Source organism: Danio aesculapii, chromosome 1 (genome assembly GCF_903798145.1).
Source record: "Danio aesculapii chromosome 1, fDanAes4.1, whole genome shotgun sequence".
Classification (NCBI taxonomy): domain Eukaryota; kingdom Metazoa; phylum Chordata; class Actinopteri; order Cypriniformes; family Danionidae; genus Danio; species Danio aesculapii.
The window spans coordinates 37,630,651-37,656,964 of NC_079435.1; the positions used below are offsets into that span (position 1 = coordinate 37,630,651).

The 26,314-nt window shown below is 36.8% G+C and overlaps 2 protein-coding genes across 2 annotated transcripts; both read right to left on the reverse strand.

Annotated features, from left to right (window-relative positions):
- Positions 1–819: 819 nt before the first annotated feature.
- Positions 820–4,573, reverse strand: rhoh (ras homolog family member H). Its single transcript, XM_056480482.1, has 3 exons — positions 4,318–4,573; positions 3,155–3,184; positions 820–1,906 (listed from the first exon to the last, which is right to left on the reverse strand). Exon 3 carries the CDS (start codon positions 1,593–1,595, stop codon positions 1,008–1,010), a length of 588 nt encoding a protein of 195 aa, XP_056336457.1. The 5' UTR covers positions 1,596–1,906; positions 3,155–3,184; positions 4,318–4,573; the 3' UTR covers positions 820–1,007.
- Positions 4,574–5,878: 1,305 nt separating this feature from the next.
- On the reverse strand, positions 5,879–26,250 carry n4bp2 (NEDD4 binding protein 2). Its single transcript, XM_056459812.1, has 16 exons — positions 25,936–26,250; positions 24,590–25,499; positions 23,800–23,924; positions 22,857–22,945; positions 22,316–22,392; positions 21,960–22,112; positions 19,419–21,817; positions 18,872–18,957; positions 18,703–18,748; positions 16,191–16,345; positions 15,980–16,104; positions 12,792–12,918; positions 12,528–12,710; positions 10,394–10,562; positions 10,149–10,272; positions 5,879–6,685 (listed from the first exon to the last, which is right to left on the reverse strand). Exons 1-16 carry the CDS (start codon positions 26,204–26,206, stop codon positions 6,640–6,642), a joined length of 5,085 nt encoding a protein of 1,694 aa, XP_056315787.1. The 5' UTR covers positions 26,207–26,250; the 3' UTR covers positions 5,879–6,639.
- Positions 26,251–26,314: the final 64 nt, after the last annotated feature.

The window sequence follows — 26,314 nt, forward strand, 5'->3', positions numbered from 1 at the left end:
ATTATTATCTTTCTCTCGAGTCAGCAGAATGCCTAGTATTTTTCCTAAATTTCTTCTGGCTTCAGAGCGATGAAAAATGTGATGATTCTTTTTTTTCCTATTAAATAATTAAATCAAATTATATCACTCTTCATACAGTATAAATACGTCTTAAATAGTATTTTAGAAAGTTCTTTCACAAAGGAATCATCATTAGGAGTGCAAGCCATTAATAGACATGTAAAGCTGTCCCGCAATTCGGATTTTTGATAGCAGATGCTTTGCGTTCATGCAGTCAGATGATATACGTTAACTCCAAATTTTCTCCGGGTTGCTGTTTATAGCAGACCGCACAGCTACATTTGGAAACTCTCTTTTTTATTAAAACATCTACATATTTAATATAAAATTAAAATTTGAAGTCTTTAAAACTGAGAACTTCTGAAAAGAAACAAACCTGAAAGCTTAAAGATAGCGTAAATAGAAGGGAAAAAAAAGCTTTTTTCAGCAAATCAGAAATACAAAAATTTATTTGTCATCTAAAATTAACAATACAGAATTTGGTCTCATTGATCTCATATGTGAACCCGTATTTCAAAGATCTGAAGTGAGCTTAAAGGTCCATTTCAGTTTAAAAGAAAACAAAACTAAATCTTGGTTTTTAAATGTCAAAACATCAACATTTCAATTGAAAAAAATAAGACTAGAAGTACTACAATCTACAAATGTAACCACATCTGAGCAGTTCAACACCAACAATTAAAAATAAAAATTAGAATACAAATAAAAATAAAACAGAATAATTTTATATTCATAAAATTAACTACAAAGACACAGCATTTTAATGAATAAATATAGGTTCAGTATGTATACTGTGTGTAGAAATCTGAATAGAAGACTCAAAATCAGAATCTTTTGAGTCAACAGTATTAAGACATCAGTGTTAAGAAGTCTTTGTTGAAGCTTCAATTACTTGACTTTGTGTGTGAGAAACGATTTTATCTTAGTGATCTTTCCTTTAAAAGCATTTATGAGATTTTGCAGGGGTTAAGGTTTAGCAGTCTCCGTCTCGTCTGTCTTCGTGCCCGATTTACAGCTGTTCGCACAGCACACTCAAAAACCTGTTGTACACCACGATTGCTAAGGGCCGAACATTCCAGATATCCCTTGGCACGAATCTCCTGTGCCACCTGCTTGCCCTCTGGGGACGTGGTGCAGTTAGCACGATACGGGCCCATCTCACGATGGTCTGTCTGTGTGGCAACAACCAGTACTGGCACCTTTGGAAGATATTCCCTCACCTCAGCGATCCATTTGTGCCGCAAATTACTTAAAGAATTTGGATTTGCTACTGAATAACACAGCAAGACCACATCCGCGTCTTGATAGGACATGGGCCGGATTTGGCGGAATGTATCATGCCCTGCTGTATCCCACAATCCCAAACTGATCTGGATTCCATCCATAAAGACATCAACTCCCGTGTTTTCATAGACAGTGGGTCTGTAGCTGTCTGGGAAAGTTTCAGAGGTGAACCGTACCAAAAGTGCAGTTTTACCCACTGCGCAGTCCCCAACCAGTACGCATTTCACCGAGGTCTCTGGCACCCCGTTCATCCTTCTTTCTCTGCTCTTGTAGTCCTTGAAAGGTGCAGTCTGATAGTCCTAAAAGAATCAGCAGTGTCCAACAGATGATAAAGTCATCACTGAGATGTATAAATTTACAAGTCTGTGTGGAGAAAACACAGCATTCTGGAGACGAAGCCTCATGCACTTAAGTCTTGCGCCGTGGTGTTTTACTCCTCTGATCTATAATCCAATGAAGGTTGAGGGACTGAAGTCGTTGTGTGCCATTAGAGATATTCAAGACATAGAAATCCAAAAGTGAGAAGTCTGGCAGACAGTTGTGTCTAGTATCTTTCCGTCTCCTGCACAATTCAAAGAATAAAGAATTAAAATTAGTATGCTAACGCTAAACACAAAAAAAGTATCTTTATACACTGACTTTCCTTAGTCCATGTTAGTCATTGGTCAGAATGAACCGCCAATTTCTCTGGCATATGTTTTATGCAGCTGATGCCCAGCACTGAGTGCATTCATGAACACTCTCTCATTCATACATTGTGGCCAATTTAGTTTTTTTTTTCCATTTCACCTATACCACATGTCTTTGGACTGTTAGAGAAACCGGAAGGACAATCACAGAAACATGGGGACAACATACAAACTCCACACAGAAAAGCCTCCTGATCTAGCCAGGACTCGAACCAGTAATCATCTTGCTGTGAGGCGCTATCCAATGAGCCACCATGCCATCTGCCTTTATACAATGCAATGATATTTTAAGTTTTTTTTCACTTTATTTAGGGGAAAAGCACCAGGAAAAGACATCAAGTCGGTTGAAGCCCCAAAAGTCAGAGCACAATTATTATATATCTCTGTATTATTATTTAATTTTAAAATGGACTCATATCTAGTCATGTTTTTTCTTATTATTCTTCCTTCGTTTAGCCAGATCATCACACTGAGATACATCTTCTTCAAATCAGACATGGTCAAGACGGCATCACATAAAAGTTGCTTACAAAGACTTACAAAAGATATCACAATTTACACGTACACATTCCCAACTCACGAATCATAATTAATAAGCAAACCATGAAAAACAATATCAACTATTCTTTAAAACATGATACAAAACATTAAATGATACATTTAAAACTATTTGAAGAGTTCAGATGCAAAAACCTCAAAATGTCGTCTGAAAATTTTCTCTAAAATTTGCATTGTTATAAGGCTCCTGTGTGTATGTTCAGTAATATCACTTTTATGGCAAATAATAAGTCCTTTTCCTGGCCTTTAAAATGAAATATTTCAACAAAAAATAAAGGAGGCTGAGAAAAATGTTCATTTTTGATGGAAATGTCAGACCGCCCTTAGAGGTTTTTGCATCAGAACTCTTCATGTAGAGTTGGCAACGTAGCAAGATTAAGTATAGTTTGTAAATTGTGCCAAATCTAAGGGTATAGCAGAGAAAGCCAAGATATTTTACCAAGATCAGACAATACCCTTGGAACTTTCAAATGAATACAGGAGCCAGAAAGGGTACAATGATTATTTGTATTAAGCAGTAATAGTTTCAAAATAAATAAAATAAATTTTATAGATTTACTCACCCTCTGATATTTCCAATCCTTTCTTTTGTTCTGTGGAAAACAAAATAAATTATTTCCAAAATTGTAATAAAATGTGAAGTTTGTTGTTGTTTGGACTACAGTATACTTTTTTCATTCTTTGTGCTCCATTGATGCGAGTTTGAGCAAATGCTAACAGACTTTAAAAAAAAATTAATAAATAAAATAAAGAATGGTCCCTTGAATAGTCTTTGAAATACCAAAAAAACATCAGGCAATAGTCCTAATTTTTCTTAGATGTAAAATAAAATAAAATAACCCTGTTAAGAGGACAGCAGGCCCGTCTCATCACAGGACCCAGGACAGCTTTATCTTGGTACAACTGCCATTACTCCCCTGCTACTGTTTAAAGTAAAATTTAAGAACTGTTGCTTTGTGTTCTGAAAAAAAGCAGACCAATACACCTGCTACAGCTTATAAATTTATTTAATATCACAATATGGGTTCTGAATATGACATTCTGACATGTTAAAAAGCAACGTCAAATATTATTCTCCAAAAGAAGGTAATGACTTGCACTTCTTAGGCCTACATCAGCTGCCATGAGGGGTAAGTACTTGTAGGTACATAATTTATTCAGAAAATTATGTAAATCCTTTTAAAATTACTTTAATGGATTGAACTTCCGATCTTCGTAATGAGTTGCACATGTTGATTCCACTTTGACTTTCATTTTGTTTCAGGCATTCAGGCAGAACAAAAATAGGTTTGACAAATTAACTGAATCTAGAAGATGTCAATATCATGTGGCCAAAAAAATTAAACAAATATTCACTTTTTTTGTAAACAAAATAAACTAGTAAATCAAAAATGAGACAGCCCTACAAAAAACATCACATTTTAACTGAAGCGCTTCATAGCCCCATTTTCTTTAAACCTAAGAATACAAATGTTATGACTGAATGTATAATTCTAATTCAAGACATAGCCATTAACATTTCAATTTCAATCATTGATTAATCAACTTTGTATTACCTTTTAAATGTGGATACATTTATGTAGTTAAAACATCTAGAATTTTTTTTTTACAATTCCATTTTTATTTTACACTAAAGGGACTAGAAATTTCGAATTCACAAACATTGTTTTTAAAGCACAGCAGTCATTACATGTATGACAGAATTTATAATTGAAAAACAACTTACCCCTTTGAGCTCTTAAATTGATAATGTCACGGGTGCATTTCGTTTAGCATGTTTTGTTAATTATTTTTGTTAAGTTTTTTTAAAGAATGACTTCAGTTTAGACACCAGTCCAATTCTGCATATTTTTCAAAACTACAATTACTAAACAGGAAATTCAAGTCCTCTTAAGAGCAGAAAGATCAGATCCTCTTGTAGGGAAATGAAATGCGAGGCTGGGCTCCTTTCTCTGTAAAATCTTACATCAAATCTTTTCGATGCTTCCGCTGCGATCGTGTGACGTTCTCAGCTCATCTGTCGAGTCTTGCTTCTTCTGCAGTCAAGAACTCATTTTGTGCAGTAAGGAGAAAAACAGATATAACCAAAAACAAGACAAACCCTACGTTACCCTAATATAACTTGAGGTTTGTTCTAATGCTGGGGCTTAGTAATTTAGTTATTTGGTTAAATTTATTTATTTTCTGTTTAAAGTGCTTTATTAGAAGCCAAACATTAACATTTAATAAAGGTGACTCTCAGCTAGTATTAAATTACCTCAGCAGCTCTTCAGGAAGAACATAAAATTTAAGTGCAATACAGTAATTACAGTACAATAGTCTCAGAGCACTTGTTTAGGTGAATAAGGAGCATGTTATTTATTGAGACATGATTGTTAATAACCTAAAAATAAAAATTCTGTCATCATTTATTTACCCTTTTCTTGTTCCAAACCTGTTTGATTTTCTCTCATCTGTTGAACATAAAGCTATTTTAAAGAAAGCTGGAAACCTGAAACCATTAACTTAGTACCATTTATTTTTGTTTTTTATATTACAGGTTTTAGCTTTTACTTGATTTCAGTTATGTTCAATAGGATAGAAAATGTAAAATCAATACTGCAAAGATTTGTTGGACCAGTCTTTTAATGGTTCTTTTAGTGTAATAAATTAGTTGTTGTTGTTGTTGTTTTTTTACTGTGCAAATATGCAATTTGGTGTTAATGGTCATTTATTGACATTTATATGTACACTATAAATTAAATTCAATACTTTTTATTATGTTTATAAAAAGTTAGAGAAAAAAAGTTAGAGAAAAAGGGCTTTTACTCAATAAGAAAAAAGGAAGATAAGTAGGAATTTGTGTACTGCAAGTTTGTAATCAAGTGTTTAGAATTTAGAGTGCTTAGAAATCTGTGTAAATATAATAAGGTAGCATTTTAGGTTCAGAAGCCTCGTGTTAAATTTTAGACACCAACGTTACTCATTAGCGGTTTGAGTGCACTACTTAGTCAACAACATCGCCCTCTGATGGACAGGAAGTGCAACTTTATTCAACTTAACAGCTGCCTCTTTCATCATGGAGAAATCTGACCTTTACCAATTTAAACAAACGTCAGCTACTGAGCATTCTACAAGCTAGAGTATTTTCCCCACCAACGGTTTCTACTGTTTAAAAGAAGAGAGAGACAATCGAGAATGTAAAAATGCTCAGCTGTGAGCTCCAAGCTATGCTTCGCTATTTCAAGCCCTAGAGTCATTCAAATTGATCCACTTTTAAATTTCCCCAAATGTTACCAAAATAAAACTCGTATATTTTAAGCTTTTATTCTTCTCTTCTCTTCAATTTAAAACAAAATAAAACAGATCGCTACATATAAAATCTTCTGAGGATCAAAATTTAGTTTCACAAAAAATATTTTCCACAAATTTACACACAAGAATTACAATAAGAATCGTGATTTGCATAGCAGAATTACGCTTTCTAAAATATATACACGACAACATTTGAAACTGGAAATATAAAACCTTTGAGCTAAAACTCAAATACTAGCACTGCAAGGGAGAGTAAAATGAATAATTCAGATTCTCACAAACAAAGTAAAATGCAAAGCAAAGTGAGGATCAGCTTTTATATTTCCAGATATGTATAGCATTCTGTCGCCTTCACATTTACTCTGTCTCTAAACAGCAATAACATCTTATAAAACTTGTGTTGTACTGCCATTATAAATCAAAACTATGGGTCATCAATATATCATTAATAAAATAAAACATCAATTTTGAGGAAATGCAATTATAACTAATTATGTTAAAATGTAGTGAAAGCATAACATGTATATACAATACAATATAAAACGCTGTGTTAAATATGCAGTACCCTGATAGCTTTATGTCATACATAAACTCTTTCACAATACAAAAAGCTGTGAAAATAGACATGTATGCAGTTAAAAGACAAAAGAACATTATTATTATTACTGGCACTATTGATCTTCAGCGAAGACACTTTGGATTAAGGCAGTGGAGAGAGAAATTTTAAAGTAAAAGCTTCATTGTAGCAGCTCTTTCAATGAAGTGTAACCAGCACCAACCCGATCTTAGGCTCAGTATAACTGTGAGAAAAACAGAAAGAAATTACAAATCATTATCAATCAAAGGTTCTGACATCAATAGTTCTACATGACAATTTCAAAGTATGTCAATAACTACAATAAAATAAAATAAAAAAAGTAATAATTTTATGGTTGAGGAATGACTTGGGGGTGATTAAAGAGCCCCTATCCCTATTATGCATAATAAAAGATCATATTTTGGTTTTGGGGTCTCCAACAAAAGGCTAATATGCATGCAAGGTCAATAAACACTTTCATTGTCTTATAATATGCATTTATTTTGACCCAATTATCCCAATGACTCCCCAATGATTTGTTTAGCGATTCAATTTTTCCAAAACCTTCCTTTGTGTGACGCTGATCTGCGGTGATTGGTCTGATGACCCAGACTGTTGTGACTGGTCGACTGCAGCTTATCAACAGTGCCTCGAGTACAGACTATGTGTGAACCCAATGCAGAGAATCATTAAAGCAATGCAGTTAAACACCATCCTATTATTCTATTCTTAACCATAACCCCAAGTAATAACGATGGCACACATTCAGTATTAATCGACACAGTGGCAAAAGTTAAAGTATTTCGAAAAATGACCGCAACCCACAACCTCAAGATCGTTGGTGGTGCATTCTGTTCAGCATAGCTCAAACCATTTACATAAAAGCAAAAGCTAAAACAAATCTATTGGTTAAACAATGTAATTGCCAAAACTAATATTTAAGCATCAAGTTAAGGACTTACGTTGGTGATTAACTGGGGATTTTAATCTTCACCTTAAACTATTATCACTGTAATTCTGTTTTATAGTAAATTTGTAACTAACTGAAAAGGGTAAAAACTGAGGGCGAATACACCCCAGCACAATAAGGCGCAAGACTTGTTTGGCACGATTTATTGCTATTTTCAGAGCAGCGCAACACTCACTTACATGTTTTGCACAACGCCTATGCTGGTCCAAATGCTTAAACATTGCTTAATACACACAGGATGTACAGCAATACACAAATATCTTTACATATAAAAAAAAACTTTAAAGGATTAATATAAAAACCACTGCCTCCATGCCTCATTTCGCGGGGCTTTTTCAGTTTATTCATGACAATTTGCATTTAAATAATGCTATTATTATAAGCAGTTTTATTTATTATATGCATATTTATATTTCTTTTAATAAAAACAAGTTTAGATTTGTCCACCTGCCGGGTTTTGTAGGCGTATGCATCACCATATGGAGCATAAGAATAGGACGTGTGTTTGGATATAACGCAGTTGTTTGACCACACTTTGTTATTATTGTTCATTTATTCATTTGCTGGAAATTAGAACTGAATTAGAAATAGTTGAAACAAATCTTTGTGGTTAAGGAACAAAATTAAGGCCCAATCCCAATTCTACCCCTTAGCCCTTCCCTTTACCCCTCGTTTTGCGCGTTCTCGTGAAGGGGTAGGGGTGTCCCAATTATCTTTAGCTTGAAGCTGTAGGGCTAAGGGGAAGGGGTGAATAGCCCTTCGAATGAAGATTTTTCAGGACCACACTCGAAACCAAGGGGTAAGACAATTTCCCAGAATACACCAGCCACAACAGTAAGGTAGTTACACCGGGAAGTAAGGAGATCCACAAGTTAGTATTTGTTGTCATTATTATTACGATTTTTTACAATAAACAAGCACATGTTTTAATATATTAATAACCGTGTTCGTGTTTTACCGTCATGCTTTAAAAAAAAATGCTAAAATTAAAAACGCTAAATTTCGCTATCTATAATCCATAATCATAACTCCTGTATAGCAGTCCCACAGCATTCTGACACTCTGTGACACTCGAATACCCTGTCAGGAAAGTCTAGTAGCTGGGAATGTGCTTTCTACAGTGTCTGCTATAATTTTAATGTTGTTTTGGGTGTGTTTACATAGAATATGGCCACTGTGTTAAATGCACAGAATTACGATCTTATTGCCACATTATATCCTTATGACAACATAATATTTTCCTTCAGTGATTTTCTGAAGATAAATACCAAAAAATAAAACAACTGGAATAACTACAGCAGTCGCGATCGTCTGATCTCATATGAAGCAAGAGATCGCGATGATATATGATGACGTGTGTAAGTGTTGTAGTGGTGTCCCATTTCTTAGGGGTAAATTTTGAAGCCCTTCCCCTTCACACTCTGCTTTAAGGGCCAAGGAAAAGGGAAAGGGGTAGGGGTACAAAAATAGATTCTGACACACCCTTAATGCTTTTGTGCCATGTGATTTAGACTTTGCGCATAGATTGTTAAAATAGAGCCCTGTATCTCTTAAACTCAGATTTGAATGCACCGTAATTGAAACATTAATAAACATATGCAAATAATCATCATTTGTAATTTATGTTACGTGGGTGTTTGAATTGAGTCCCAGATCTTTAATGATTAATTGTGAAGCTATACACTGAATGCATTGATGCAGGCTAAACAAGTAGTGACAGAAAACACCTTTAATAATCTAATGAAACATTTGGCTAGGTGCCACCACAACTTCTTCCGTCATAATTATTTTTTACAGGAAAATGTTTTCACACACATGATTTGAATGACGCGGAGGCGATCTCTCTGCGAAAAAAAAAAAAAGTTATTAATCTGATCTGTTACACCCCTAATTGTGGCCATAGCAACAACAAATGCAAGAGGATCGCACGCTCAAAAACAGATTTAAATTAGTAAAGGAAGTGGTATGCGATTCAGTTTTAAATGCAATATGGAGGAAGAAGAAACTGGTCCATATTTGAACTATGTAATGACAAAGCTCCTGTCAAGGTCTGACAAAGTCCCATACATTAATAGTCTTTGGTGCTTATCCTTCCTTTAATAACAATTGGCCAGCAAATTCCTAATTGCAGAAAAGGTTATTGTATTAATCATTAGAAAAATGACAGGAACAAACACAGCACAAGGTTGGCTAACAGTGGAATTGTTGTGAAAATGAACTTTAACCCCCACATTTCCCCACAGATGCATCTCGAGTCATCTCAATCATCACAAGTTTACCCAGATCCGGCAATTTAAGTAAGGTAATATTTTGTATCGACATCAACACGAAATGGCTAATGATTTGAAACCAACATGATTATATTTAAACAACTCTGAGTCTTGAACTCTGAGTTCAACTCTATTTTTTTGAGAATCGAAAATTTTAAACATGGTGTACTTTCAGATTTAAACCTCAGATGGATGTTTTCAATCATGTAGAGCTGTGCTACACACTGCATGGAAGGGGATTTTCAAAAACCCATAATAGGGGCTCTTTAAATGTTTGAAATTTCATTTTGGGGTAAACAAACCCTTTCACTCCTGTACATGCTTATTTCCTTTCTTAAAACGATCAAGAATTTTAAAAGTAATGTGTTATGTGTATCAAGTTTGGATGGTTGATCATTTTATGAAGATTAATAATTGAAAGATTCGACTGGATTTAGTAAGTATACCTGTAGTGTTGGTTTTTGAGGTAGTCTAGTACAGCAGGCCTGATGCGAGCAACTCCACCTTGGCTGCGATTGCCTCTTCCTGTGATGACTGACAGCTGAGGCGGACAAACACCCTGATGAAATTCTACAAAAGAAACACACCAAAGGGATTCCAGACAACATTGTAAACGTTACACAAATTATCTGCTGATTACACAAAAAACAACATATGTTTTATGTTGCATGTCAGTCAGTGGTCCACGCACCTAAACATTTGTCATGGAGCACCTGACTAAGATGATGAATGGCCTCGTCCACATGCAGTCCATGGAGATCTAGAATATTCTGAGGCAAAAGTGAAGCGTTCACTTGTTGGAATATCTGCATTGCTGCTCGATGGTTTGCTTCACGCATCTTCTCTCCGTGCATGTGACCCTAAAAATATACAGCATACAAAATTATTCACTGAAACCTTTTTATAAAAGTAAAGTGCATTCATGGTTCAAAAAGCCTCTGTCAGTTTGTATTGACCACGAATATTATATATTACCGACTTGTGACTTTTAAAATTAAAGTTTGTTATATCCCTATTGGAAAAATGATTTTGCAACTAAGGTTGCTGAATAAGCATTTTTGCCTTGTGGTGCAATTCAGAGACTACATTATTCGAAGGCTGCATCCTAAGACCCGGGAACTGCAAATGCAAGCATTGGGTTTAAAACTGCTTGAATGTCTAATAATAAAGTTTTAGGTGGTTTAAATGTTGGCATATTTTACCAAGATGCAATTTTAAAGGTAGTTTATACTCAAGTACATCCGTCTGGTAACCATCAAGTACAATAGCTGGTTTAAAATCATGTGATGGATGGCAGGAAGTAAAAAATAAAATGTAAGTCCATAATGTTGTGACTTATACCATCAAAGGAAAGTTATGAAGAGAAAATAACTACATATCCTTATATTATGAAGAGGAATGAGTTTTCTACCAAACCGAAATATTAGTTTAATTACTTTTTTTCCATTTTTTTCATTCCATTTTTTCCTCCCCTTTACGAGCAACAACTTTTAGAACACTATAAAAGTTATTTGCCGATTCTGGGTTTCAACCATAAACAATGCAAAAAGTAAACATTTTAAAGTCCTGTTAGCGATTCCAATATTGAAGTAATCACTTCCTGCCCTCAAGCTGAATTTTCATGAGTCATGTGCAAACAACCTATTGTTAGTGCCAATCATAAACAGCAGCTGTCCCAGTTGCTAGGCGACAAGAGCAATCCTCCAATGGTTCAACCGTCCCATTTAATATCACTCAGTTCAGCCTTTACACACTTCAGCTGATGCAGCCTCTTAATTGGAACAGAAGTTTTTTTTTCTGTGAAGCTGTACCCACCCCCACCCTAAAAATCTAAATCCCAGTCATTCTTTGTATTTGTGTCCATGTCCCGTGTTTACATTGGACAAGCAACTTTGTGTTTAAAAGACATCTAACAGACATCTAAACATAGATGTTTTTGCTGAAACAAGGTTAAATTTTGGCTATCAGTGAAAATTTTAGAGACGTCTAACAATATTCCAAAACTAGACTAGTAGTTTTCATCTGATGACTAGTCTATTTTTAGATGCCTATTCGATTTTCACTCACAGCCCAGATTTAGTCTTGTTATAGCCACATCTGTAAGACTTATTTGAAACATCAAACTATTTAGATTTAGGGCTGGGTGATTAATCAAAGCCATTATTTATGCTCATTTTGCAGGCTCTGTAACCAATTGAAAACCTCCAGCAGTTGCTTTCAGATGGTGCATTGTTTACTGACATACCTCACTGACAAGCTACTAATTCAGATACGGATTACACTTAATCTACAAGATTCTGAAATCGAGGAGAAGCACTCTGTGATTTGAAAGCTGTTGTGTCGCTTCTCAGTGATCTATAGCTCTGTGTTGGTGCTGATCTGAAAGCATGTGAATATATCACTTGTAATATCATGTATTTACTCCTAACTCATACCATAACTTCAGTTGAGTGTTTGAAATAAATAATTTTGTTATTGTGTGTTTATTAGTCACATTGAATTAATAAAAGCAGTAAAATCCTCTGCTCTGCCTGATTTCCTGACCTTCCTGACAACTTCTTTGTGGCGTATTTGCAGGGGGTTTACTATTGATAACAGAGTCGCGTTAAGATATGCTCAAGGATCACAGATTTTGCTGAATCGCAATCTCAATTTCATTTCAAATAATCACGCAGCCATAGTCAGATTTCTGAGTTCGATTGTCACGAGGAATGATGCATCACATCATAGGACACAAATGTAAATGAAAACAAACGTGTATGTCTCAAAATTACTCAAATATTTTAACTTTAGTTTTTAGCACACATTATGTTCGTGACTTGAACCTGTTGTGCGTAGAAACTAGCCACATCTTTGCGTCCTTGATGGTGGGCTTCAGCTGCCTTGTTAAAACATTCTATCTGCTGACGTCTCTGCAGCGTTGCCTCGGTGCGGAAGTCATCATATTCTGGATCCTCCGAATCCTGGAACTGAGCTGCATCAACCTCTCCATCTCTAGGTTTCCATTTCTGAGTGAGTCAGACAAAAGCGTCAATGATTATAGATTATTTTATTTGAGTATGCTATATGGGTACATACACAGTGCTCACCCGCTCTTTGCTCGGAGCTCTGTGTGTGCTGTTGCGTTGAGGTGAAGGTTCAGGAGCCACTACATTTTTGACTGGCCCATCATCCAAAAGAGTGTGCAAAAATTGTTCGGTTTGCTCAAGAGAGTAACTGCACAAAGACAAGGAGAATGTGTAGTTTCACTCTTAAATAGATTACTTACAAATGATTTAATGAATTGTGCATGTCATCATTAAACAGTTGATTTTAGCCATGTTTAACTAAAGCCACCAACCTCTGTCAGATATCATTACAGGCACATGATAAAGGCCCAGTACACTTTAAAGTGCACCTAGGTTAGCCCTTTTTTCAGATTGAATATAAGTGTTTTGCGTCTCCAGAATGTGTCTGTAAAGTTTCAGCTCAAAACACCCATCAGATTTTTCATTATACCTTTTGCAAGATTCTATTTTATACATTTTGCACTAGGGGGCTGTTTTGTCGTACTGCGCCGTTAAGGCTAGTTCTCCCCGCTCACTGTTTCTACGTGCCTTTAAGCGTGCCTTAATCTCCTCCCTTGGCTGCGTCAGACAACAGACAGACTTAAAGGAAACAGATCTCACGTAGCGTTTGTGAGAAATACTACAGTAAGAACTTTACCAATCAGTATTTGATGTGCAGTTGCATCGATGAGTCACACACAATGTCGTTACAAAGTTCACACGTGCACACACACAGATACACACGCACACACACACACAGACAGACAGAAAAAGCGCGCGTTTAGCTTTGCACTCTTTTTGCACGCAAATGTGACAGGATACAGGTTAATCTCCACTGCTGTATGAATCTCTGTTATGTTAATGTACAAAATAAACCTGATTTAAAGTCCACAAACCGAGACTGAAGCGTCTTCCTTTATAATTGTTCTGACACGCGGCTGTGCTGATGAAGTAAAGCTGAAGTAAATCGCTGTAATTCATTACACACATGCTCTGTTTTAAAACATTTTGAACTTGTTAAACTCACTCTTGATCACATTTGATGATGATTGATGATCCTAGCGAACTGAACAGACCTTTTATTCCCGGTTGCTTTGCGTACGTCTGGTCTTGTTGATATGATTATACACGTGACTACCGGACATGTTAATATGCAGCTGTCAATCAATTCGGTGGGCGGGGGGACCGCACTCCTAAGTCAAGTTGCGGTCCGTCTGAAAACCGATCCAATTGGTCCACCATTTTTATGTTGTTAAATTGAAAAAAAAGGACTGGGTGCGTTTATATCACCCCAATATCACGGTCTATACACTATATCTACACATATGTCTGTCCAAACAGCTTGAACAGCTTTGAAAATTTTTCACCATAGATACCCTTTAAACAAAGTTCTTTTTTGACCTTTTTTTGAGGGCAAATAATTTTGAGGGCAAAAAAAGTGACACTGCTCTCGCTAACTTGATGTTGTTGTGTTGAATGTTGTTCCCCTGTCTGACCTCCATGCAGGGCTCGAAATTAACCTTTTTTCTTGGTAGCACCGGTGCTCCTAACTTCAAAAATTTAGGCGCACCAGACAAAATTGAATCACTCTAATCACAACTAACAAAAAAACAAAAATCTGCATGCGCTCACCGGCCCTGCACGCACTGCTTGACGTGAACGAGATGAACTGAATAAACAATAATATGTGCTGTTCTCACGGGTGGTGTCTGATATTGCACAGACAATATTGACACATAACTTACTATTTGCATACGTCATCTTAATAGCAATAACGGTCTTTTCATGAGCTGCAATATTAGTTTCATCTCTATGAATGCATGCTCTTTAGCGATGGTGAACGCGGTGTCAGTCGCACGATTGACAGCATTGTGACGATTAAATGAAGGATTTAATAACGTTAGAGCATCTCATGCTTAAAATGTGTAGATTCAGTGGCAAACACGGTTACCTGAAAACTCCGTCCCACCGGCTTTACAGTGAATGCTTTGTCATTTTCATAGCGGACTTTGAACACTGAAAGTCTTTTATTTACTCTTCGAAAAGTGTACATGCTGGATTGACATTCATTACATGATCACTGATAAGATGTGCCATTATTTGTAACTTTAGGTGGTTTCTAAAACTAAATCTGTCAGTGTTGTTTTCATTCTCTCATATCTAGACCTTTACATTTTCGCGGCTGTAGTTCCCTGTCATTGCAACTGAGTGATTGAAAGTTGATATTAACCATTCGCATTATCCATTCGCATTCTGTTCTAGCACAGTGGGCCAATAAGAAGAGCTTGAAGGTGGGGCAGGCACTGCGGGCTTTGTTTACTGCAGCAAGTTGACACGTCAATGGTTTTAAACCATTCCTGAGCGTTGCGTTTGGTGTTGTTACGTGCAAAGATGCTTAATGCGTGAATGCCTCCTAATTCCACGCATGTGGTGAACATTTTGCTGTGAAAACTGATCGCAATTTTATGCACTCGCACAAATGCTCCCAAATATATTTTAAGATCGCATAGATAAAATTTCGGGCGCATATGCATCCAAAACGGTCGCAATTTCGAGCCCTGCCATGGATATGAAATATGAATCAAATCACACTTCTAAGAAGGTGGAGTTCCAGTACACAGACACAGATTGCATAATAGTCATGGACCAATGGTATCTGAAAAGGAGCAATTTAGGAGCCAAAACGAACTTCTACAAAAGTTCACTTTGGTGAGATATTTTGAACTGCTAAAGCAAACTCAAAACAAACTTAGTTTTGGCCAGATTTAGTTCAAAATGACATAATTTCGGTTTATTCTTCAATGTCACTTAAAGTATACTGTGGCCTTAAAGTGCCATGCAGACCAAAAAGATCTGATGGTGAGTTTCACTTAACTTAATTTTCATTCATGGCTTGTAACTTTTTCTTACAAACTTTTGACCAGATGTTTTGTGCTGTAGTGGTGGAGGACAAATAAAAACCTCACAGTGTGTACGGGCCTTTACAGGGGTTGATGATGATGATGGTTTGTACAATAGTTTATGCTACATTGTAGGGACCAAATGCCTCTAGTCCCCACAAGAAAAAACTGGTTAAATATACCAAGTGAAAGTGGAAGTGTTTAAAGCATTCCAATAGAAAATGTTGTTTAGTCAGTAATAAAACAAAGAAATCTATGGTCCTCACAATCCACAGAAGCCTAATTTACCTATTATGGGTGGTTGTGCAGGTGTGTGCATCAATTTCTTACTTGTGATCTCTGAAGATATCCCTGAGAAAATGTCTGTCTATTGTGGGAAACAAGGAAAACAGCTGGTTCTCCTTTAACTTTGCTGCACTGTCTTTCTTATCCAGATCCCTCCGACTCGACCTGCACTAAAATCCAAGCACAGCTCATTTGCACTTCTTATTTTTTGGTAATAGGTAGTGAAGGGACATGAGTGTTCATGTGTGACTGTTACCTTTTCCACGCTGTCTTGCATGACCTGCTCTTCAATCATGATGTCCCTCAGTGAGACAGGAGCACAAGATGCATTCCAATGATCCATGAAAGGAATTTCTTCATGCAAAGCGTTTTGGTCCCTCGGTTTGCTTTTGCTTCCCCATTGGACAGGACCTTCATAACCACAAATACACAAAGAGGCAGAAAAGAGGACAAACAAGATAAAAATTATTTTCAGTATGGGGTGAAAAGGTGAAGAGCACAAAATAAAAACAAAAACGATGTTAAACCTAAAGATCCATTAAAAATATCTGTATTGTCTGCCCATATGACACCTTAAAGCCATACAACAATGTAAAAAAACATGACATTAACATTTATTGCAAAATAGTTAACTATTAAGTATTTTTATTAACAAAACATAATAAGTTACATTCAAAGTTTTTGCATTGCGCCATTGGCAAAACTGTGGACATTCCCTTATGTCACACACTCTTACTTGCACCTTCCAGCCACATTTACTTCTAAAACATTTTTATAAACATTAAATATATTTTGGGAATGTCCAAAGATACTTGCATTTTGGCAAGGGTTAAAGATTGAGATAATGAAAATTATGTAGTTAGATCTACCTTTTACTCAGTTTTGCTTAAAGGGATACCCTAGGATGCATATAATAAAAACCAGCGATATATACTACATATACATTTACTAAGTGCAAGAAAGACTATAACAATAAACTGGATGAAGCCACGCCCTCCAACAATAGCACAGTGGATAGAAAACCTCAAACTCATATATAGAATGAAATATTTGATTGCCCAACTTCAATTGAAAATGGAAATTTAAAAACAAAATGGGCCCCTGTTACTATGTATCTGAGCATGGCTTTTTGTAATTTGTTTTATTTACAGGTAGTGTCACTTGTTTTTTATTTCTGAATCACCACTGTTGTCACTGAATGTTTTGTTCTGTAAAATATTTTATTGTATAAAAAGTGAAAAAATAAAATGGATGTGTATGTGTATACAGGGGTTGGCCAATGAAACTGAAACACAGGTCAATTTAGTGCTAAATTTGACCAGCCTTGTGGCCAATCGTCTTTGATAGCACATTCCACCAGTAGGAGTAGATTGTGAAGGTTTAATTAGTGGAGCAATTGCACAGTTTTGTGAAAACATTGCAATGCACACAACATGGGTGACAAATTGTTAGTGTGCATCTGTGAGCAAGACAGTCCCACTGCACTTTTCACCCCATAAACTTCCAATTCATACTCAAGCGAACACAACAAACTGAAAATGCAAGATTGTGCGACAAGTTTTGCAGTTCGCTGCATTGCAAAGTTTAAGCTTGGTGAACTCTGGCCAGCGAAATTGCATCACATGACTGCATGAGACCAATAGAACATCAAAACATGACCTCTCTGTACAGAAATTTTAAATATGGACTAATCGCTCGCTTTTTAAAAATGTCTAATCATTTTGTTTAATCCTGCCCCTTTTCAAATGTGACCACAGCATAAGTCTTTATATATATATATATATATATATATATATATATATATATATATATATATATATATATATATATATATATATATATATATATATATATATATATATATATATATATGTAAAGCCACATCTTTGGTCACTCATGCCAGGAGGGGAGACTTACAGTGTGGAAAAACCCCAAAGAAGTGTACCAGACTGTTGCATGCCCAGAGTGAACCATGAAGTTGGATAAGTGATAGTTTTGGCTGCAATATCATGCCATTTCCTAGACCCAATATTTGTGCTAGATGGGTGCGTCACTGCCAAGCACTACCAAACCATTCTGGAAGACCACGTGCACCCAATGACTCAAACATTGCATCCTGAAGGTGGTGTCATGCATCAGGATGATAATGCACCAATACACACATCAAGACTTATAGCAGAGAGGTCTGATGAGCATGAAAGTGAAGTTTAATATCTCCCATAGCCTGCACAGTCACCAGATCGAAATATCATTGAGCCACTTTGGGTGTTTTTGTGGAGCAAGTCAGCAAATGTTTTCCTCAACGAGCATCCCTTAGTAACCTGGTCACTATTCTGCAAGAAGTATGACTCAAAATCCCTCTGGCCACAGTGCAGGACTTGTATCTGTCTTTCCCAAGACAAATTGATGATGTATTGGCAGCAAAATGAGACCCTACACCATACTAATGAATTATTGTAGTCTAAAACCAGGTGTTTCAGTTTCATTGTCCAATCCCTATAGTTTGTATGCACATTAATCTCTAAAAGCAAAACACTGCAGAAAGAACAAATGAATATATTTATGGCATATCATCACATACTAATCACATTTGATGTTTGAGGCAACTAAGAAGTGAACTATTGTGTTTCGGTAATCAAAGCAAAATAAAAGAAATGCGATTTCTCACTTCATGCTTCTTTTGTATGACTACTTGTAAAGACAACATTTAAGTCTATATTCACTGTGAACTAGTGAGTATTGATAGTTGATATCATAAGCAGTCTTACACTCTTGCATTAGCTGATAGGACAGAGCTGCCAGTCTGTGTTTCTCCTGCCAAAGACAAAAAAACGTTTTACATGAATTCTAAAGTGATCACATTAAAAATACATGCTGTTTATATCGATTTGTCAAAAAATTGTTTGAACATAAGATCATTACAATATGCATACTTACTTGGATAGTCTCTTTCCATTTCTGGTGCAACAGTTTGGCTAAGTTCAGGTCTATTTGCACTGCACAGTCATCTGATGAAAAAGCACCTGCAAATATATGAGGTTCAAAGAGATTTTTATGAGGGTGAATAATGGTTGATGTGGTCACATACATCAGAAAGTAATAGCTTTTCACATGACTAATGTGAAATTCTGAAGTACAGTTACTCTTTGTCCCTTACACGTTACTTTTTTAACAGTAGTTTTGTGCAGCAGTACTCAAAATGGTTCAATAAAAAAACTGTGGGAAAATAACAACGCCTAATAAAATAGCACTGTCCAATGAAAATAGCAATGCAACTAACCGTATTTTTAAATTTTTTTTAAAGAAAAATCACATGATCAGACAACAACCTTTAAAAACATTAAATGTGTCAAGCCTCTATCACAAATTAAAATAACAGTTTGGTATCACTGTATGCATTCAGGTCACATGATCCTGTGAGTGATACATTGTATTAAATGACTAAAATTATTTATTTTTGACTTGTTGTTAGATATTTAATTACCTGGACTAATCCCAACAGGTCCAAAAAGCTCAGTGAGCTGTAATGCAAGTTCAGTAGGAAGTTTCAGCTCCAGGGATTGGATATCCATTGAACTCTGCTCTCTCCTTCCCAGTCCAGTTCTTCTTCTCTCGTTTTCTCGTTCCTTCCTGTCCTCCTCCTCTTTCTGTTCCATTTCATCAACCTGGCTCAGTAGCAACTGTGTTATGGCATTTACCTCTGCTCTTGTCTCATCATCTTCCCTTTCCTGACCTCTACCCTCCTCTTCCTTCCATTCCTTCAAATCTCCCTCAAGAAGCTGAACAATTTGCTCACTTTGGGACATTAATGTTTCTTGCAGCCCTGCACCTTGTTTGCCTGTTTTCTCTGTCAGTTCTTCTTTAACCGCTGGACCAGCCAGTTGTATTTTAGAGTCTTCTATTAGCTGCTTTACTGTTTCATGGCAAGGTTCAGACTCGCATATCTCCTCTGTCATGCTTTCTTCATCATATCCCTCAGCATCGCTTAGTGAACTTTGACCTGGGCTCCAATCATCACTAGCAGGGCTAACGTCACTAGGGTTAGTTTCTTGGGACTTAGGACTGATACTACTTACTGAACTGTTGCTAGAGTCATCAGAGAACACAGCTCTTGCCTGGTCACTTTGTGAGCAAAGCACAGTTTCTGATGGTTTTATAGATAATTCACATGACTCTTGCATAGTAACCAAAGAGCCCAAGTCAACCTCATTATCTTCCTTATTATCCTCATCTTCCTTGTATAGTCTTTCTCCAGAATCTAGCAACAAGTTAGTTGTCCACTCTATATCCTGATGGCATTTTTCATAAAGGTCCTCCAGTATATCAACAGAGACATGTCTGAAATGACCGCTCAGAATCTCAAGGTTTTGTTGTTTGGAGTTGCATTCTCTAAAGTCATTATCTTCTACCTGAGAACCTTTTTCATGGACCACACGATACGGCACTTTTTGCTGCCAGGCAGATTGCTCTTCATTTATTTTTGGAGTAAAACGCAAGGAGTTTCCTTCCAAAACAAACATACTACTATTAGAGGAGTCTGAGCCTAATTCAAAAGATTTCTGCTGATCAATTCGCCAAAGCAAAGCAAAGTCCTGAGGGTATGTTTGGGCTGAGGAATTGGAACACAGCATGGGCAATGAAGGTGTTCCTCCTGCAGGTGTAATTTCAGAGGGCAAATGTGAAACAACTGGAGATTGTGAGCAGGGTGACGATGTGCTTTGATTAGTGAAGGTAAGGGCCAATTTACAAGATTTGCCACTTCTTCGGCTAAGCCCTTTCCTTCTCTCCAAACTGCCTTCTGAGTCTATGACAACCTTTGAACTTTTTCCATTGTCTTCCTGCTCAATCTCATCCTGTGTGCTCTTTTCAGAAGACATCTGGTTAGACTGCCCAATTGGGTCTGCTCCCTGTTCTGGTGTACTTGGAGAATTAGGGTAAACCTTCCTTGGGTTAGTGCCCTCAGAGTACTTCCTCTCGAGTACACAGTCAGGGAGTCCAGGCAAAACCGTTGTCTCTAGATCCAAGTTACTTTCTTTTACACTTAATAAAGATGACTGTAGAGTAGTCAGTGTATTTGGAGCCGGAGTGTGGTAAAAATCTGGAAAGGAGTTTCTTCCACCCTGCAATAGATCGACTAGTTTCTGAAATTCAGTTGTGCTGTCGGTACTGACATTCTTATCTTGATTATCCTTATCTTTTTCTGTGTTATCTTGGTGTTCAACAACATTAGCTTCCAAACCACTGTTATTAAAGATGTTATTCCTTGAATTTTGACATCTTCCTTGACGCTGGTCTTGAGATTCCAGTGGCCAGTCTCCCACAAAATCCAAAAGCTCTGGTCGCACTACTTTGTCCTCAACTAAAAGATCACCCTCACATCTTTTCTCCTTTTTTGGTTCTGAAGAGTCAAGAATAGGGTCGAGGTTCACAGGCTGATCAATGACACTTTTTACCTGGGGTTTTCTATCATTTTCTCTGACCTTTCTTATACGTTGAGCAATAGACTCCGAAAATGCCACAGGTGGCTCTCGAAACGTCTCATGTTCTGACACTATATATTCCTTAGTTATCCCACATCTCAAATTACTAAATTCTTTGTCAGTGTTGACAAGGCAGGCATCTAGCTCCAAGTCCAATCCTTCAGAATCAAGTAGATCGGATTGAGGTGTTCTAGCGTCCTCTTGAATGTTCTCACAAATCAACATGGACTCTTTGGAAGTGTAGGAGGCCATTTCACTTTCTTCTTCACCTGCAGAAGTGGTGCTGTAAATCTGGCTAACAGAGGACACATCAGGGAGAGATGAGGAAAGGTGCAGGTTCAGTTTGCTCAAGTCAGAGTCACCAACAAGATCAGGATGACTGAGGCCAGGGTGTAAAGACTGCCTGAAAAAAAGACAGGTATCCCCATGGTTGTTAAAATACAAATAATTGGATTTACGTAGTCAGTGCTTGCACAGTTACTAACAGATGTCACTTAAAATTGTCTTATACACTTGAAGACATGAAATATACTGCATATACTCACTGGGGTTGCTCTGTCTCCTTTTGGGTCAAAGCTGCAACACTTGACACTGGTTCTGGTTTTTGTGAATTCATGATGGTCTGGACAGAGACAAATCGGTCATACCTTTCTAATATGCGTCTGATCTTCTCCTTTGTAACCTGGTGTCTTGTGCGCCTTCACAAAGAGAATAAGATTAGTGGAAACATTGTGCATGCTTATGATTATAAGCAACATGTCACAGTTCTGAATAGTTCTGTAGATATTAAGATTTGGCACAACATTTAGAACATTTAAGTCTCCCAACAAAACATTTTATTGTGAATTATGTTTGTATTATAAAGATAAAAATTTGTGGTTTGTGGTCATGTTTAACATACTTCTCCAGCTCTCTAGGTTTAGTTTTCCACCAGGTATCTGGCTCACGAAACAGCACCTTATACCTGTGTTTTTGTGCCTAGGTAAAAGAAAAGGAAGACTCGTTATCAACAATAAGGAGGATTTTTTTTGTGCTTCATGTTTGTCACATGTAAATTATAGACCATTAACTTAATTCTAAAAATAAAAAAGATATCATGTAAAGCCAGGCTTACACTGTGCAGTTTTTAAGAATTATTCACGATCATAATGGGGATTAATCGGCTGTCAGTTAACATGTCAAACCAATGATCAAAGACAACATATTTTATTTTACTATAAAATTAAAGGAATCTTTTAGGACTTACAAAATTTGTGGACAAACTAGCACAGTGTGAGTCAGACATAACTGAATACCTTTTTAACATGATATGTGCAGTACAATTTAACATTAGAAAAATAAAATCCGTTAAAAGCCACAGCTAGTTTATGAATGCAAAAAATGATCTGAAATAAACTGATACTGAACAGTAATTCATATGTGTTTCATCATATAGTGCTCACCATGGCAACATATGGTTTCATCTCCCAACATTGCGTATTGGTGTTGTCTATTATGATTGGTGACTGGCCTTTTTCAAAAGCATCTTTGGCTGTAATGTTGATCATCACAAGAAAAATTGCAGAGAGGCAAAGATTAAAGGTGAAGTTTGTTGTTTTGCACCAAGCAGAATAGAAAAAATAATGACAATTTTCAAAACTGTTTCGCAAAATACTTTATCTGTCTACTATTTGTCAAGCAAACAGGTAATTCGCAACAAACTCGAGTCAATGGCTGAGCAAATGTTGCAATGTCATGATGCTTCAGTCTCTCAATGGTGTCATTAAGTTATACTACTTTTCATAGTGCTCTTAACCCTGTGTTATCACTATTCTAAACACCCCTTTTATCCTGGGTAAATGAACATTTCACATGTAATTTAGAAGTAGAGGCACTGGCTTTTTACTAATTCTAAAAACCCCGCTGTTTCTAGATGTAGCTAGATTTTTAGCAACTGCAAAACAAGTGTGTGTCTGATATTCACATGTTTTGCACAGTTAAAAAACAGTATATGCCACAAATACAGTTTCAGGATTTGAACAAGCGACTGAACTGAAATCAAGAAGCGATTAATTCAGTCTTACCTTTATAGACAAGAAAGGTCCATTAAAAACTGTTAGTTTAGAAAGTTTATGAATGTAGAGTGTGGAAACTACAGGAATGTACTATTAATAGCCATGATATACTGTTAAATCTAGGGTAATGTATAAACAGCTTAAACGTGAACTGTAAGATTTAAGATTCAAAATTCTGTTAACCGGGGGTTTAGTATAACCCAGGGTTTACGGCTTCAAGTGTGAAAAGCCCTATATTTGCTTTAGTTTATTAAGGTAATTAAACAAACAAGGTAATAACTGCATTTAACACATTTGGCATTTTGCTGTGGCCTGAGCTAAACATACTCACCTCTCTGGTGATTCCACTCGTGGGCCTCTCCTAGTAAATTTGGCTCAAAATAGTACTGCCCATTTCGCATAAAATATTCATCAGTGCTCAAAACAACCCCTCCAGGGTTCTGCGCCAACATTGCACTGGACAACAATAAGAAACAGAAACTGATGCAAATCTATATACCTTTTATATGAACAAAAGCCAAAAAGCAAAGTGGTTAATATTATTCTGATCAGTCAAATGATCAAAAGCTAATTATGGCTCAAGTATAGTGTATTTTCAAAATGCACCACTGCTGTCAACGTATATATAAACAGATTTCAAATATGTATTTATTTATTTATATATATTTTTTCCAAATTAAATTAAATTGATTAAAAAAAATCAAAGTTGGAAATTATTTTCATTGTGACCTTTACATTTAAATAGCCAAACAGATGTTTAATAAGAAAATATCATACACTGATATAATCCCTGGCTACATTTTCTACCCATTAACTGATATCCAAGCACTCAGCATCTAGATCTGTTAGGACCATCTCAATTAATATTAAGGATCAGACCTCCTATTCCAGGAGAAGCTATTATAACTTACCCCTAAGGAAATCATTTCCACCTTAAGGTGAAATGTGGTAAGCCATTTACTGCTCTTATGGAGCAAAATGTTTAAAGCATAATGACAAAACCTTATATACCATAGTCTCTCTCCTTTTTTTCTAAGGTTCTACATTGAAGCCTTCCCTTGCGCTACTGCATATGTTTTAATACAATTGTACATATCCCAGAGATGCATCTACTTGCTTACTTGGCAAGAGTGGTTTTGCCTGATCCAGGAGCCCCTCTAAGTAAGACCAACACCTGCCCTTCCAGTTTGAGTCTGTGCCTAGTTGGCAGAGTCCATGACTTTGGTACAGTTGCAGAAGGCTTCAATGGTGCTTGTCTGATAGTGGCATGAGTCAGCCACTGTGAAGCAGGGATAGGGTTACTACTCCAAGGTGTAGGATGAGGAATGACAGGTGTAATAAAGGATGGTCCCATGGAGTGGGGATGAAACTCAGCAGCCTGAGTGTTCCAAAACATGGCAGGTGTGCTGAGTGATTCTTGATGCTTTTTTGCCCCTGCGTGGTTATGGAGTTGGTCAGGTCTACGATAAACCTGGAAGGCAGAAGGCCGTGGTTCAGTTGAGCTGGCCTCCAGCGTTAGGTGACTAAAGTCAAGAGATATGTTTTTTGTCTCGGGGATATGAACCCCACCGAAACTTAATTCATTCACAGGAGAACTACCACCACAGGCCTCACTGAGTCCAGAGTCAGAGTGAGAGACCTGCTCTGCTAAGCTTTGGGGAGCTGGATGTTGAGGCTGAGATGCAAGAGACATTAATTGAGAAGAAGAGGGCAGAGAAGAGAGAGGTATCGAGGACACAGAAGAATGAGAGCTCGCTTGTGTTTGCTGTGTTGTCAAAGTTTGAAGTTCTTGATCTAAGAGAGCATCAAACTCCTCTGTCAGGTGAGTTTCATCAGGACTGAGCTCTGGTTGAGATCTAGGCTGATTTGAAAAGACAAAGTTCTGCGCGGTCCCACTGAGGAGATCTGTTTGAGTGGTGTTGGTTCCCAGGAGAGCAGCAGCCTGCTCAAAGCCTGAGACGGGTGGAGGAGGTGGTGCTATGCCCTCAGCAGCGTCTGACAGCTCCAAAAGGGAATCCATTGCATTGTCCACTAATGCAGAGAGATGAGAAGAATATAATATAAATAAAATAATAATATTTTAAATAACAAGTACAGCCTACACTACTTAATTTTAAAAAGACGATCTTATTCTCACCAAAGATGCATTTATTAAATGAAAGATAATAAAACTGAAATATTTCTAGCGTTAAAACGGTGTTTGTTTGTAATTCACTATATTTAATCTTTATTTTAATTTAGTTTTGTCTACACAAATAAAATACATGCTAAAATAAACTTTACTATAGAAATTTGCTATTTTGGATACCAATAACGATATTACTGTTAATAAATGATGTTTGGTGAAATATGTGCAGCCTTGAGACTTTTTAGGACTGTGTGCTGCCTCGTACATTCTTCCCACAACGAACTTTAATTAGACAGACACTGATTAAAATTAAAACCAGGGGTGGTCATTCATGCGCACCTTTAAAATCGACCTCTGAGAGCACCATGTAAATGACTTCTGGATCCAGATGTGAAAACATCTCCTGCATTCGCTGGATGATCTCGTCCCGACTTTGAGATTCCACCCGATCGCTGCTGTAATGCGTGGAGGAGCCCAAATGTGTTGCGCCCGCCCGAGTGACAAAAGACCCATTTGTCCCGTATGCTCGACTCTCGGAACCGCTCCCGTACTCAGCCGACTGGATTGGTGCTCGGGACGGACTATGTCCGTTTTTCTTTTTCTTTGGCATTCTGATGTGCCCCGTTTTAAATCACAAACGAAACTGTTTACAAGTTTTACTAGAGGAAAGAAAAGTAAAAGAAACACCAAAGAGGTGACTCTTAACTCCAAAGCAAAA